Here is a 14,535-nt window from a genome sequence, read left to right as displayed (position 1 = left end):
CCAGTGACCTTGAAAGTGGGTCAAGGTCATTCATTTGAACAAACTTGGTAGCCCTTCATCCCAGCATGCTACAGGCCTAATATCAGTACCCTGGGCCTTTTGGTTATTGAGAAGAAGTTGTTTGAAGATTTTAAAGACATCTGACCCCAATGACCTTGAAAGTTAGTCAAGGTCATTCATTTGAACAAATTTGGTAGCCCTTCATCCCAGCATGCTACAGGCCTAATATCAGTACCCTGGGCCATTTGGTTATTGAGAAGAAGTTGTTTGAAGATTTTAACATATTTGACCCCTGTGACCTTAAATGTGGGTCAATGTCATTTATTTGAACAAACTTGGTAGCCCTTGATCCCAGCATGCTACTGGCCAAATATCATCTTCCTAGGCCTTTTGGTTATTGAGAAGAATTTGTTTAAAGCAAAAAGTTGACGCCGGACAGATGAACGGACGACGGACGGACGGACGACGGATGCCGCACCATAACATAAGCTCACTTGCCCTTCGGGCAGGTGAGCTAAAAACATATTAACAGCTATGGTCATTAGGAGGTCACAAACCAAAGTTAAATTTCTAGGTGATAGAAATTGATTTATTCCTTAGTTCATAACTGCTAAATTAGTACCAACAAGGTAAGCCATCTTATTATCATTGTCACTAATGTGAAATATTTGTCCTTTTCAAATGAAGTATTCCATTAAAATCACATGATGCGATGCATTTCACTGAATATGGTTGTACGAAATTTGAATGTTTGAACATAGAAGGAAATTAGAAAACAGAAAAACAGCGGGGTGGAACGTTTTGATTACAAATCCTACACTTTACCAATGTTGCCATACATGTATCATAAATGAACTTCATCAAACCGAGAACCCTATGTAAGGGCACCAAAGCCTATACAACTGGGCAGGAGAAGAGACACTTAACCAGAAATAATCCATTTTGGTTGCTTACTTTTCTATTTAGAAGGGGGAATATTTCAAATTATGTTCCAATTTTGGCCTCAATTTCCGAATGAAGATACCAGCGATTAGTCACGTTAAAGTTTCATAGCTATATTTTTTTCTTTTCCTTTTTTTAGATTTACAAATGGATTACCCAGGGGCAAAAAAGTATCTGCCAGTGTAATTCTGACGACATGAAAAGGACCTATGTCGTGTCAATTTTGGTAATCTGAGAATTCTGAAAGGTTCCCCCGATGTCACTGTCCTATAAAGTCAATGGCCCCACTCGATGCCATAATAGGGGCCTTTACGGCTGTAGATTCAAATGCAGAATATAGAGTCAATTTCACCCTCTTGTGGGCGATAGCGCATTCCCCACACTGCAAGAAATATATATTTGCTACAAATTGCGTATTGTAGAGATGCATGGGAGAGACATTATCTTCTTAACTTCAGGGTCAACTAGAAATGATAGAAAGCCTTAATGGCAGTGCCGAGATAACCACTCTTGATTTTATATGTCCGAAGTGACAATCCTGAGATAATTCATAATTGCGATTAGGCAGGATAGCATCTGAACACATTCAGAAGCGTTTGAAGCATGATGACGTCATATCGGAAGCCACTTGAATATTATCTCTGTTCAATTCTGCGTCTTTGCTTCTAGGTCGCATTTGTCTCAAATAATACTTAGCGTGAGGTTTCCCAAAGGAGCGTCGGTTTTCCCAGAGGAGCGTGCGTTTTCCCAAAGGAGCGCGGGTTTTCCCAGAGGAGCGTTGGTTTTCCCAGAGCAGCGTTCAACCAATACTGGGCGCATAAGTGAACCTTATGCCGTCATCGATAGGTGATTTATGGATAGAATTATCTACTAGCAGTAGTTTGGGGAAATATTCCTGAATTATGCTGCCAACGAGACATCGTAAGTCCTCTTTCATTTCAGTACCAAAAATACTGTGCAGATTATAGTTTTTTATGATAAATGATTCTGAATATTTTAAACTATAATGAAACTAGGGTATGGACCGTTTAAAATGCCTCCAACGTGAAAATAATCTGTACATGTCTTGACAGTCTCAATGGCTTTGAAAACAAGACGGCTTCGAAAATAGGCTGGAGATTCCTTATCAAGTATGAAGAAGAAAAAACGTGTTTTATTTTCGAGATTTTAGGGTATTAACATACCGAAATGGGGGAGACAATCACAGGCGACAAAACCATTGAAAGATGGACCCCCATGCATGGCAGACCAAATGAAATGCGATAAACACGAAGGACAGTCCAAAAGTTACGGAAACATTACGTACGACAGACCACACATGATATGAGCAACGTCTGGATAAGCGTGGTAACGTCTGGATTAGCGGTGGCCGGCTCAACAAGGCCCAACTCCAGATGTGGTAACGTCTGGATTAGCAGTTGCTGGCTAAACAGTGCCTTACTCTCGATATGTTGAAGACCTGATAAGCGGTGGCTGGCTAAACAAGGCCCAACTCTAGATGTGGTAACGTCTGGATTAGCGGTAGCTGGCTAAACAAGGCCTAACTCCAGATGTGGTAACGTCTGGATTAGCGGTAGCTGGCTAAAAAAGGCCTAATTCTACAACGACAAACAAATGTTTTGTGCTTGCTTTATTCTGGAAAATAAACACTGAAATATGCCCTTATATTTTTTTAATTTGAATACCCCGACATATACAATTATTCAATAAAAAAAAACTATTCTTATCACTGCAAACGTTCATTTTTGTATATTGCCGAAATATTTTCTCAGTGATCCCAATAAATACATTATGAAACATTATATTCACTTAGAAATATTTTGCAAGTTATCAGAGTGACCTATAGTATTTATTAGTGAGAGACAAATATTACCTTGGAGAGAGACAGCCTCATACATAAGGAAGAGCAATGTTAAACAATTTTGTTTAGCAGAGAGAATATGTTTAGAAGGAGTGTCTGATTTGACGCCCAGACAGGCATGTGTTTACCAGTATACCCATCCAAAGAGATGATTTTGAACTGTTGTAGTCATAAAACCAATTGATATCATTGTAGTTACATAAGTAAGCGACACACTAAAATAATTTACCTTTATACAATCAAGTAATCAATGTACTTACAAATTTGCAGGTAGAACACTAGACATTGTAATTAATCAAGGTGAATAAACATATCCAGTTAGAACACTAGATATAGTATGATGAATTTGTTAATAGTTGATCATCGCCTAGTGCTATAGCTCATTTTAACTCATGGATTGGTATTATCTATCAGTCATCCTTATAATTCCATGTGCATTTCTTGCTTACATTCTCTGCTTCCCTGGATTATGTAGTGACAAAATTGAAGGAACGTAGTTAGCTATTTGAATGTTTTTTCTGGAAAGAAAACTGACCAATCACAATACTGATACCACTCCTATTAACGTTACAGAGGAGCTTCACCTAACTCTAAAGCCAGCCAACTGTACTATTTCCCTGCCACACAACTCTTTGGATGTACATCAAAGGAACAAACTAGTCTACCTGGGCCCCTTTCGTGTATAGGTTCAACCAGTTGAAACAGTTGAACCTGTAAAGACAACAGGCGCAGATCTGAAACGAGGCTGACCTCAGGAATATTCGGTACGTATAGATTGAGGGGTCCACATGTGCCCGACCGAAACTGAAATGCTAGTCTGCATTATTTCTTTATAAAACAATGTCAAACCAGATGCAGATTTTAAGATATGTAATATGATTGAGCGGACGTGTGAATGAAAGACACAATATTCTTGATATATTGTTATTTATTCTCCGAAACTGTGCATTTTATTTAGCTCTGCCTAGTTTGGTCAAAGTGCATTCGTTTATGGTGGAATATTTCTGCGCAACCTGAACCGTTTCAACCGGGATACGCGAATGTAACCCAGTATCATCCCCAAGCTGTTTCATAAAGAGTATTTAACTTTGTTATGACATACTGCAGGGGTGCTGAGAACGTAAGACAACCTAACCTCTGGAATTCTGAGGTAGACTGTCAGTTGGTCAGACAGGCTCTAAGCTATAATAGCCCATCCAACAGATCAGATTTCTGTCAAGGTCCAGTACTCGTATATTTCAAAGAGATGGAGAATGTTTAACAATTCTACACACAATGCACTGTCATGCAGTTATAATGGGAAAGAAATGTTAAGCTACACAACACATTGTCTCTTAAAACAACAATACAGAAAACTGTTTAGCAAGTCAACACTTCTCATACATTTATAGTTATAGAGAATGTTTAATTGTCAACACATGGTCTCGTACATTTAGAGAGTAAGAGAAATGTTTAGCTAGGCAACATCGTCTCATATACATTACAGTGTGAAAGTTCAAACAACGCACATCTCGAACATGAAGAACACAAGGTGCAATAAACGTATACTCTCGTACAGCATAATGATTTTAAAAGCGAATGTTTTTAAAATTAAAATCTTTAAAAGATACAATTTACACTGTGAATTAATTATACAATAATGAAGATAGAAATAAAGAGGCGATATAAAACAAATTGATGTAAGAAAGATTATAGAGATATAGAAATAAAGATATCACATGATTCACAAACATGTAAAACAATTCATGAAATATTCACACCCATCCTGTAACACACTCAACACTAAGAGTAGCCTAATTAGGTTATCAAATGAAAAGATCAAATCCCATTACAAAATGCAGGGTTGATTACATAGATTTAACATTTTTCTTTGAATTTTGGAGGTAAACCATTTCTATAAAGCTTTTTTGTTAATAAAAATGTTATTTAAGAAATCACATTAATCTCTTTGCCTATTCCCAACCTCTTTTTTTGGGGATTGAATGACAAAATCATAACGGCTTACTGTAGAAGGCTTCACACAGCAACTTAATGGAGACAGTGGAGGCATTGAAAATTTGCTCACATAGAGAGGATATAGGTTTGCAAAATGCTTACATGGAGAGACTACAAGCTTCCAGGAAAGCGCTTACAGGGACACTGTTTGGGTGACATCAAAAAGCGCTTACATGAAGCAAGCAGGGCTAGAAAATATGGGTAGCCTGATAGTCTGGGATTGGTGAAATCTCCAGATGGATTAGTGGTTTTTAGAACCACTAGTCATTTCTAAAAAACCACTAGGCCAATGGTCAAGTCAAAATTTGAAATTACTTATCATGTTGAATAATATTTGGTTTGTGGAATTTGCACGTAGATTTGGGTTGTAAAATTGGAAACTACGTAGCCCAACTGACAAGTAGTTTTGAAAATTAATTTCTAGCCCTGGTATGGATTAATGTTGATGACACAAGCATATAGAGATCAGTGACGTCATATATCAACAAGATTGCACTGAATTAAGGCTTAAAGCATTCTTACAATGACATGTCACATCTATGAGACGTTTAAGTGATTCCTGGAGATCGGAGACGTGTTGTTATATATATTGCTATACTGTAAAAGTATAGACATATGTATCCGAGTAGGTATTATAATATGTATTGTATCATGCATTAATTGTATCATCCAGGCCCAGACTTTCAACACTGTCTCCTTGGGAACCCACCATTATGTGACCTAGAGATTTTTGTAGACCTTTTCTAGTGAGAATTGGATGTTTTTTTCTTCAAAACTTTGATGAGTCCTATCATCAAGAATTGTAGCACGTCCTCAAAAAATTGGTGAGTTTCACAAGGATAGTACGAGTCAAGGATTCAAATATCCGAGTACTTAAAAATCACTGGTGACCAAGAAAAGACATTGACCCCAATTTAAATTTGACTTCAAAAGATGTATTACTGTGCGACTGATATTCAAACAGCATCCTATCAATGTCAGGTAAATGCTATTGACATATTTCTGAAAATAAAGTACATGCAAATATAAAATGATCGACAGTAACCCTTTCCAAACCCTAATTAACTCATTCACCCCTGAAGACACATTTGAGCTCTTCCAAATCAAAGGTTGGAAATGTTCATTATGAAATTTCAGGGGTGAATGAGTTAATGATGTAGTGATGAACAAGAGAAGATTGAGCCATCCTACAGTGCCATGTCAAAATGTTTACAATCCAAACAGGGCCATAATTCACCTTTTTAGTGCCATAAAGTAATGCTCACAATGACATACTTCACACCAATTCTTTTAATACCACCAGAGCACCAATAAACTGAAATCTCCAATGTGTACCCTTGAAAACAGGACCCTCACATATTGACCACTAAAAACATGATTGCCAAGAGAACCAACATTCCCTTTGGTCGTGGATGCCCATTGTAGGACTTTATTGGTTTCAATGAAAACCAAAATCTTACCTTTAATAAAAAATTCTCCTAAATTTCACAAAATCACAAGTGAATGAATGCTTTATTACTAAAAAGTTACTCAAAGCAATTTATAATAGAAATTATTTAACACCTTCAAATAATTTACATTTGGAAATGTGTTAATTTCTCGTCAATTGCATGAACAAATTCCTTTTTTCTTTTAAGTATCGGGTCCTGACACTTTTTTACTGTAAAGAGTCATTGAAAATTTATTTTCTTAATTATTTTCTTTATATTTAGATTGGTTTGGTTATATTTTGTTTAACGTCTTATCAACAGCAAAGGTCATTTAACAAAGATGATTAAATAATACAGGTTGTGGGTCTTTTAGGGAGTCAGAATAAAAATAATTTGATTATATACTCAGTTATATTCCTGAAAAGTACCAAAAATCAAATATAATGACTTGTAGCACAGAATATATTTCCTTTTTTTTTTGGAAAACAACACAATGTTATGTGCTTTTTACCTTAATCACCCCCCATCCCCCCTCCCCTCAGTAATCACTAGTAATCTTATTGAACACTTTCTTGTTTTTGTGTGACCTGACCTAAGAGTTCAAACCCGCTTCTCCTACCTGATAAAGTAAAGCTTTAACAATACATTCTGACTCACAACAAAGCTTTAACAGGTCACAGGTCACAGGTCAAAAATTGAAGATTTTTTTATGTAATGCCCTCCTATGTCACATCAAAAAAAGACAGAAATCCCTTGATCCAAGTCTCAAACATATGATTATCTTCTACTTGAATTGGTGTGCTTTGCTTCATTCAATGCCGACATGATTTTTAAATTAAATGATTTCAATTAACCAGCAATATCACTGATTCTACAGACAGCTCCTTCATGTACATCAACAGCCTTCCTTACATTAATTACCTTACACACATTCACTCGTACACATTTCAAAACACATGTTACCAGGCATCTGCTCCATTCACATTAAACCTATTAAAAGTGATTGCCTTCCTCTGTCCACACGAAGACACGTAACACATTATGGATTATATCCATAAAAACAAACAAGAGTTTCCTCCCTTTTCTTCGATATGTCACAATGGAAATTCATAAAGCTGTTCATATCTTAGTTATCTTCGGTCTCCGACTTCCTTACAGTTAAGATGATCTTCCGAAAATCAGGTTGCCACCTCTTCCACGTCACATTGGAGTGACGATATCAGAGTTATGATCCTTTAATTAAAAAAAAATAATTCAGGGAAAATATCAATCTGTCTTTTATCAGTTGCCTCCCCTTCCTTTGAATCTCAGGAGGGGAGATAATGAACTGTCCATATCAGAATTACCTCCCCTTATCACACGGGGATTATCACATTTTATATCTTCATGTCTTCCTGGTTGGCAATGCTGGCTAGCGTCTTTTTGATGCGAAGGGTAGTGAGTCGAGCAGCAGCATTATGGTACCAACATTCCTTCATCAGGCGTGCCATCACCCTCAACGACTGAAACAGGGGAACAATAGATTGTCGTTGTGAATAATTAGAAACAGGAGAATCAGAACAACAATATACATACCTACATAAACGACATTGTGATGGTGATTTATACAACCAAGTTTTGTAAATAATTTAATGAAAAAATATTTTAAAACTGTGAATGTTCCTCTCACACTTCTATAAGATTTACAGAGGTGTATTTCCCCTTAAAACTAAAGTAAATATTTTCAGTTCATTTAGTCAAAGATTCAAACAACATTTCTATTTAGGCCCTTCCTATCGTCAATAATAATAAATCTGGATTTTCATTCCGCTTTCCAGTTTAAACAAGATTGCGACAACCACTAACTGAATACTTAGCTTTTTCAGCATTGTCAAATCAAATCATATGTGAGTAAATTCATTCATATAGCTGTTTCTAGTGTTTGTTATTAAAGTCTTACAGTAGTTTTCCCAAATTAATGTCCTAATGCCCATGCTATGAGGACCTGGTGCTAGTTCCTTTAGGCTTGGGTAAGCATACTTGCCGGACACCTGTATTGTTCTCCGGTCCCCCACCCCCACTTGTTACAGTTCCCCTGCAGCACAGGCCACCCTGCAGCTGACCAGTGAGGTCATTGTTGGATTTTGGGTAGCCTTGTGATTTAATCGGTACCAAAATCTTGTGTAAAAGACCCCATCAGTACAAATAACAAGGTGATACAGCTCATTGTCTAAGCTGATAGGGCAGGGAGGAATTCTCCCTGAAGCTGTTACAGCTCCATATCAGGTAAACGACCTCGGGAGAAACCTGAAGGAAACTTTTGTCTAGAGAAGATTTTGTCTACAAACAGATGGCATTATTCTTCTAAAAGCATCAACCATACAAATTAATCAAAAGTCATTTTTTACATACCTCATGGGAGTGCCAGCGATTGGGGACCGCCGGACGATGTTTTTCTTCACAAACAACCTTCCTCATTTCCTCCAGACTCGGATCAGATTGTACCATGTCATAGTACGGCAGTTGGTACTCCTCTACAATACCTACAACCATATACATCATGTTAGAAGGAATGATTAGTTGTCTGATTAAACAGGAACAGATATGACCCCATATTTAATAAACTTCTCATGCTCAGACTTAGTATTTCATCATCAAGTGTTAAAGACAGCAGGTTAAAAAAATCCATTATCTATAACATCAATTTTTAGGGTAGGTACTCAACTAGGATTTGTAGATGAGCCCAGGTTTGAGTGCAAGTTCTGAGTTTCAGCAAAGAATGGTTTATAACTATGATCTTTGTATTCTTCTGTCAGAGGGGTTCTTAAAATTTAAATTTAAATATGCTTTGTGAAACATTATCCACTTATGATGGCATTTTGATCTCCAAAGGAACACCCCCTTGAACTGAATTATCTCCCCTTTGTCCTAGGGATTATCTCTGTTTGGAATTATCTCCCTTTCCTTTTAGAAACAACCCCTTTTGTTGAAGTATCTACTGTTATTCAACCTTTTGTCCAAAAAATCATGCCCATTCTGTATTACCTCCATTTCCTTTCAGAAACAACCCTTTTTTTTGCTGAATTATCTCCCTTACCACTTCAGAGAACACCTTGTTCCGATTTATCACCCTTCCCTAAAGAGAACACTTTCTTGTACTGAATTATCTCCCTAACCACTTCAGAGAACACATTCTTGTTCCGATTTATCACCCTTCCCTAAAGAGAACACCTTCTTGTACTGAATTATCTCCCTAACCACTTCAGAGAACACATTCTTGTTCCGATTTATCACCCTTCCCTAAAGAGAACACTTTCTTGTACTGAATTATCTCCCTAACCACTTCAGAGAACACCTTCTTGTTCCAATTTATTACCCGTCCCTAAAGAGGACACCTTCTTGTACTGAATTATCTCCCTTACCTCCAAGGGAACATTTCCTTGTAATTTCCCACAAAACAAGACCAAAGGCATAAACATCTGCACGCTTAAATGACTCGAAGTGAGTCATGTTGATGGATTCGTCCAGTACTTCTGGGGCCATGTATCGCTTCGTGCCGACACGATTGTTAGGAGCAATGTCCACAGAATCTGTAGCTATATCATGTCTCACAGCCAAACCTGTTAATTCAATAACACACAATCAGAATCGACAACAGTTGCAAAAAATTGAAGGGTTTAGTTTCTGCAAAAAAGCACAATATCCTTTGCTATCCGAAGCAATGACTTATTTTCTGAGCTCTACAGTTATTGATTTTTTTTTTACAAAATTTTATGTCATTCTTGAAATATTGGTCTTGTACAACACGTGGATCCGAATTCAAGTAAGATAAAATACATAAGGCAAAAAATTGGTGGTTATCAGGGTATTACTGCAATGCAAAACTGGGTAATTGTTCATGATTTTCTGAGATAATTTGCCCTCTAAATATCACAGATTATATTTAATAAACTCACGATGTTTAATATAGCAAGTATTATTTAATCTCATTACTCTGATCCTGTTTAACACACAACGCATCTGGTTTTGATGAATACTGTTGCTTTTACTTACCTAGGTCAGCTATACAACAAGTACCATTGTTTTTCACCAGAATATTTTTACTTTTAAGATCCCTGTGAGCTATGGCCGGCTTCCCGGCATGAACTGAAAAAGAAACAAATCAAGATAAACAGATGGTCCAACATGGATGTTACTTCCTGGGAATGACAACGAGGTGGACAGACTTATCACTGATATATCACTCAATTATAAATATCTTTTCTGTGAAACTGTTCTTTTACTATAAACAAAATGATCTATGAGATAACAACATCAATATGTGACATCAAAGGATACCCAAAGCTTCAAAACAGCTGTGATCAATAAATTTACTGGCCGACAATTTAGCTACAATATATTCAGTGACGTCTTGATTAATTTTGTCACCAACTGCTTTGTAAGGCCTTAACTGTGTGTAGACATAGTGGAGTTTTCAGGGCCACTTTTGTTTATCACGATCCAAATGGTTTGACCAGTTGGACCAGAGTTGTTCATTTTATGAAATGATATAGGGTAGGACCTAGTAATCTGATGCTACTTTCAGGCGAGCCTTGACAAAACCGTGCAAGGCCTGCATAAACTTTAAATCTATAAAACGGTAATAAAAAGGATAATTGTTTAAGAGTAACCGATGAGTGGTCGTAGAATTTCAAACTATCCAAATACGAAAGAATTTTTTTTCTTTACCAAGATTCACCAGTTCGGGAACATCTGATATCAAAGCTTTACTTTTTAACACCAACAATTCATGTATTTAACGTGTCGCAACGTTTCAAGACCAGCAATTCTCTTACTTCTTTGTACAGGTAAACATTACAAATCGCTCATACAGTCATAGCTTGGCAAATGGACCAGTCAGACTTGAAACATTGAGACACATTTAAAACATACATTGTTTGTGTATATAAAGTAAAACTTTGATATTAGACTTTTTTATCTATTTACCTTCTGTTCCAATGATCTCCATGTGGAGGTGGGCGAGGCCACACGAGGCAGACAGGGAGAGCTTGAGCATGCCGGAGATGCTGAGCACAGTACGGTTGAGGTAGTCGAATAGTGAGCCGTTCTCGTGGTAGTCAGTAATGAGCCACAGCTGTGTCCATGTTCCGTTATCTGTGAAGGAAATGTCATAAAAAAGAACAAGAAAAAAGTCACAATAAATCAATATATATATTTAGTTCTTAGTGAGATATCTTAAAACAGTGTTTTTATGAAAATTTTCTTTTTTATTTAATTGATCAAAATGCAAAGAATAATTTCTATATATACATACATAAACCAAGGTCTCATGGTGTATGACAAAATCTCACCGATATTCACCTTTTGATAGTGGTAAAGTCTCAAGCCTTGGGATATGAAGTTACAGAAAGTTCTCTTATGCAAGTACTCCTCCAATAACTTCCAGAAAATTTAGCTAGTGTCTTTGTCAAAGTCTAAACAAAGTTTATTTTGTAGTTTATTTCATTAATTAAGTGGACAAAAATTAGGTTTCGCCATGACTTAGCCGCGACTAAAACCTCCCTTACTTTAACCTCAACTCCCTTAAAATGATAGTAAAACTCACAGACTGGTCTCTAGGAAATCTGGCATACATGTATGAAAATCAGGAACTTTTGTCGAGTGAAATGTTTCATTTTCACTTTTTAAATACATATCTTTCTAGATCAAGTGTAAATGTTTGCACAGATTGGGAATCTTTTACATTTGCCATTAAGAACACATAGTCTTCTGGATAATTGTGAATTTCTGCCATTGAATCGGTAGAAATTCCCCGTTTCTAAGAATAGTACTACCGGTAGAAATTCCCCCGTTTCTAAGAATAGTAAAACCGGTAGTACTACTCTCATGATTCGCTCACATCATGTTTAATCACTACCTGATATTATGGTTATACTTGTGAATAATGAAAAAATAATTTGTGCAAGCAAATATTAATTACTTTCTACAACACTTAAACGATAAAATATTATATTTGGGAGATTCGACTTACACAAAAGCTCCCTTGAAAGTGATGTCCTTGAGCACAGTTTGTGGTTATTTGCTCATTACATATTTTTCAATGTTTTTCTTTATTCTATTTTGGTTGTAATAAAGAGGATGGTTTTGTGTTGTTACACTGCTATGTTAGTCCGGTAGCATACCTTTGTTGTCGGCCGCAATAAAGCCGAGAATATTTTCGTGACGTAACATGACAGTCTGGTAGATCTCCGCCTCTCTGAACCAAGACCTCTCCTCCCGTGACGGAAAGATCTTCACAGCCACATTCTCCCCTCGCCAGCGCCCCCTATACACCTCACCGTAGCGGCCCTTGCCAATAGTCTCCCGGACCTGGATCTGTCGGGCAATTGTCCGTTGTACCAGTAATGGCAGACCTATTGAAACGTATTCACACCTAGCTTTAGATCAATTCAGTACTTTTAAGGGATTCTCAATTCAACTTAATATATAACAATGGACACACCCATGTCATGTATTTGCATATGAACTCCTGTATCCTGATGCATCACCTATTAAGAAGTACATCACAGACTTCCAGATTATATCAAGGAGTTAAAATATCATGGAGAAAATAGGCTTCCTTATAGATCAACATACAGAAATTGTATAGGAAAGTCCTGGCTTATTGTAGTTAAGAATTTTAGTTTAAATTAATATGNAATAGGTCACTTGAGACTTTGTCTCAGGTGACCTAAAAACAATCTTGAACAAAATTCTTTACCCTATCCATGTACCTGGAAACTAAAGCCTATAGTCAAACAATTCCCTGTCGCCGATAAATCCTAAATTCACCGTGTTTATTTTTTCCATCACATTTTTATTAGTATGTATATTATGCCATTTAGTAGTATTCACTGTTATAATAAATATGCCCTCAAAAAATTAGGGCAAAAAATCTGAAAAATCATTGCATACAGTATTTCCTAGCTATCATTTATTAATGATTGAAGTCTACATTTATTTGTATTTTCGGCTCTTTGTGTCTTAGTTTGGGCCATTTTTCACTGCATAGGAACCTAGAAATTAGGGGATTTTCATGGTTAAGATATAATTAGAAAAATTTTAAGGACAACTTTTCCACTTAAGGTATTTTTTCAAGCTTGCATATGAACCATGGAGGATTGAAAATAATAAGTCCAGTTGTTAAATAACAATTACCTGAGCCAGACCCAGAATATTCATACATCATTTCACGCAGTGTGCTGCTCGATTGACCCTGCTGCACAAAAGGCATCGTCTCCTGTGATGCGTCGTTCGGCAGCTGGTAACCGTGGCGGTTGCGCTGGCACTGATGGTAGGCGAAGAACAGGACCATGAAGAGGATGGAGACAATTAGAACAGGGCAGGCGATGAGAATGACGAGCTCTGTCGTACCAAACTGCAACTTGGACTCCGAATTTTCATCTGTAAGATAAGATATCTCGACTATCTAAAATGTTCAACTGTCATGGCACATATTCAGTTGTAAAACATCATGAAGACTAAGAGACAAGCTTGAGTTATCTCTCTTTAATTATCAGCCATAAATTATAAACGAACAAGAGGCTGGACCTATTACTCATTATGTATAATCTGGTATTTCAAATGATCTGATCTTTAACAAACAAAATATGTGACAAACTTTGGTATCGAAAGTTCACGAAGAGGCATATAATAATTGCTATAAAAAACGTAAATGATGATCTTATATCAGTATGTGACATGCCAAACTTTAGTAGAGGGAAAAATCACATACATTGCGGCATACATTTAACAAAGGGTCATAACTCTGAAAATAGTGGGGCAATATACACAATTTCAGTACCCAGAAACTATATAAGTAGCACTCTGATATCCAAGTGGTATTTCACATACAAAGTGTTACAATGGTAGTATACATAAGTATAAATTATGAGATAATAAATAATGCACAGACAGATGGCTTGATCTTTAACACAAGAGGCCCATGGGCCTTAACGGTCACCTGATATATTTATGCCGAGAGTTGATATTTGTTTTTAACATCGACAGAAAAATTATTCAAAGTGACAAAAAACAATAAAACCACCTTATTCAATATCTAGCATGCAGATTTAAGACTGAAAGTATTTGAAACTAGCACCTCTGATTCTAAACAAGGAAAATGAAGAGATTTTATTTTAGCACACGGACTCCATTGGGCCCCACCCTACAGCCCTTGGGGGTAGGGATGGCTCAAAATTTACAAAGTATCAAACTGTCAACTTAGGGTTATAATTCCAATCAAGTTATCAACATGTAATATTCAAAGTAACATTTACCATTATAAAC

At 36.6% G+C, this 14,535-nt stretch overlaps 1 protein-coding gene across 1 annotated transcript in view; it reads right to left on the bottom strand.

The window, feature by feature from the left end:
• Positions 1-3,022: 3,022 nt before the first annotated feature.
• The window catches only part of LOC110458522 (TGF-beta receptor type-1-like), a 20,725-nt gene continuing 9,212 nt past the window's right edge, over positions 3,023-14,535 (bottom strand). Inside the window, exons 4-10 of the mRNA XM_021510254.1 lie at positions 13,405-13,650; positions 12,390-12,620; positions 11,194-11,361; positions 10,261-10,353; positions 9,630-9,827; positions 8,620-8,750; positions 3,023-7,730 (exon numbers count right to left, since the gene is read on the bottom strand). Coding sequence (XP_021365929.1) covers positions 7,605-7,730; positions 8,620-8,750; positions 9,630-9,827; positions 10,261-10,353; positions 11,194-11,361; positions 12,390-12,620; positions 13,405-13,650 — 1,193 coding nt within the window. The 3' untranslated portion in view covers positions 3,023-7,604. The remainder of the gene's footprint in view (positions 7,731-8,619; positions 8,751-9,629; positions 9,828-10,260; positions 10,354-11,193; positions 11,362-12,389; positions 12,621-13,404; positions 13,651-14,535) is intronic.

Source organism: Mizuhopecten yessoensis, unplaced genomic scaffold (genome assembly GCF_002113885.1).
Source record: "Mizuhopecten yessoensis strain PY_sf001 unplaced genomic scaffold, ASM211388v2 scaffold9639, whole genome shotgun sequence".
NCBI lineage: Eukaryota > Metazoa > Mollusca > Bivalvia > Pectinida > Pectinidae > Mizuhopecten > Mizuhopecten yessoensis.
The sequence above is the reverse complement of the archived record's forward strand: the minus strand, read 5'-3'. Positions and strand labels throughout refer to the sequence as shown.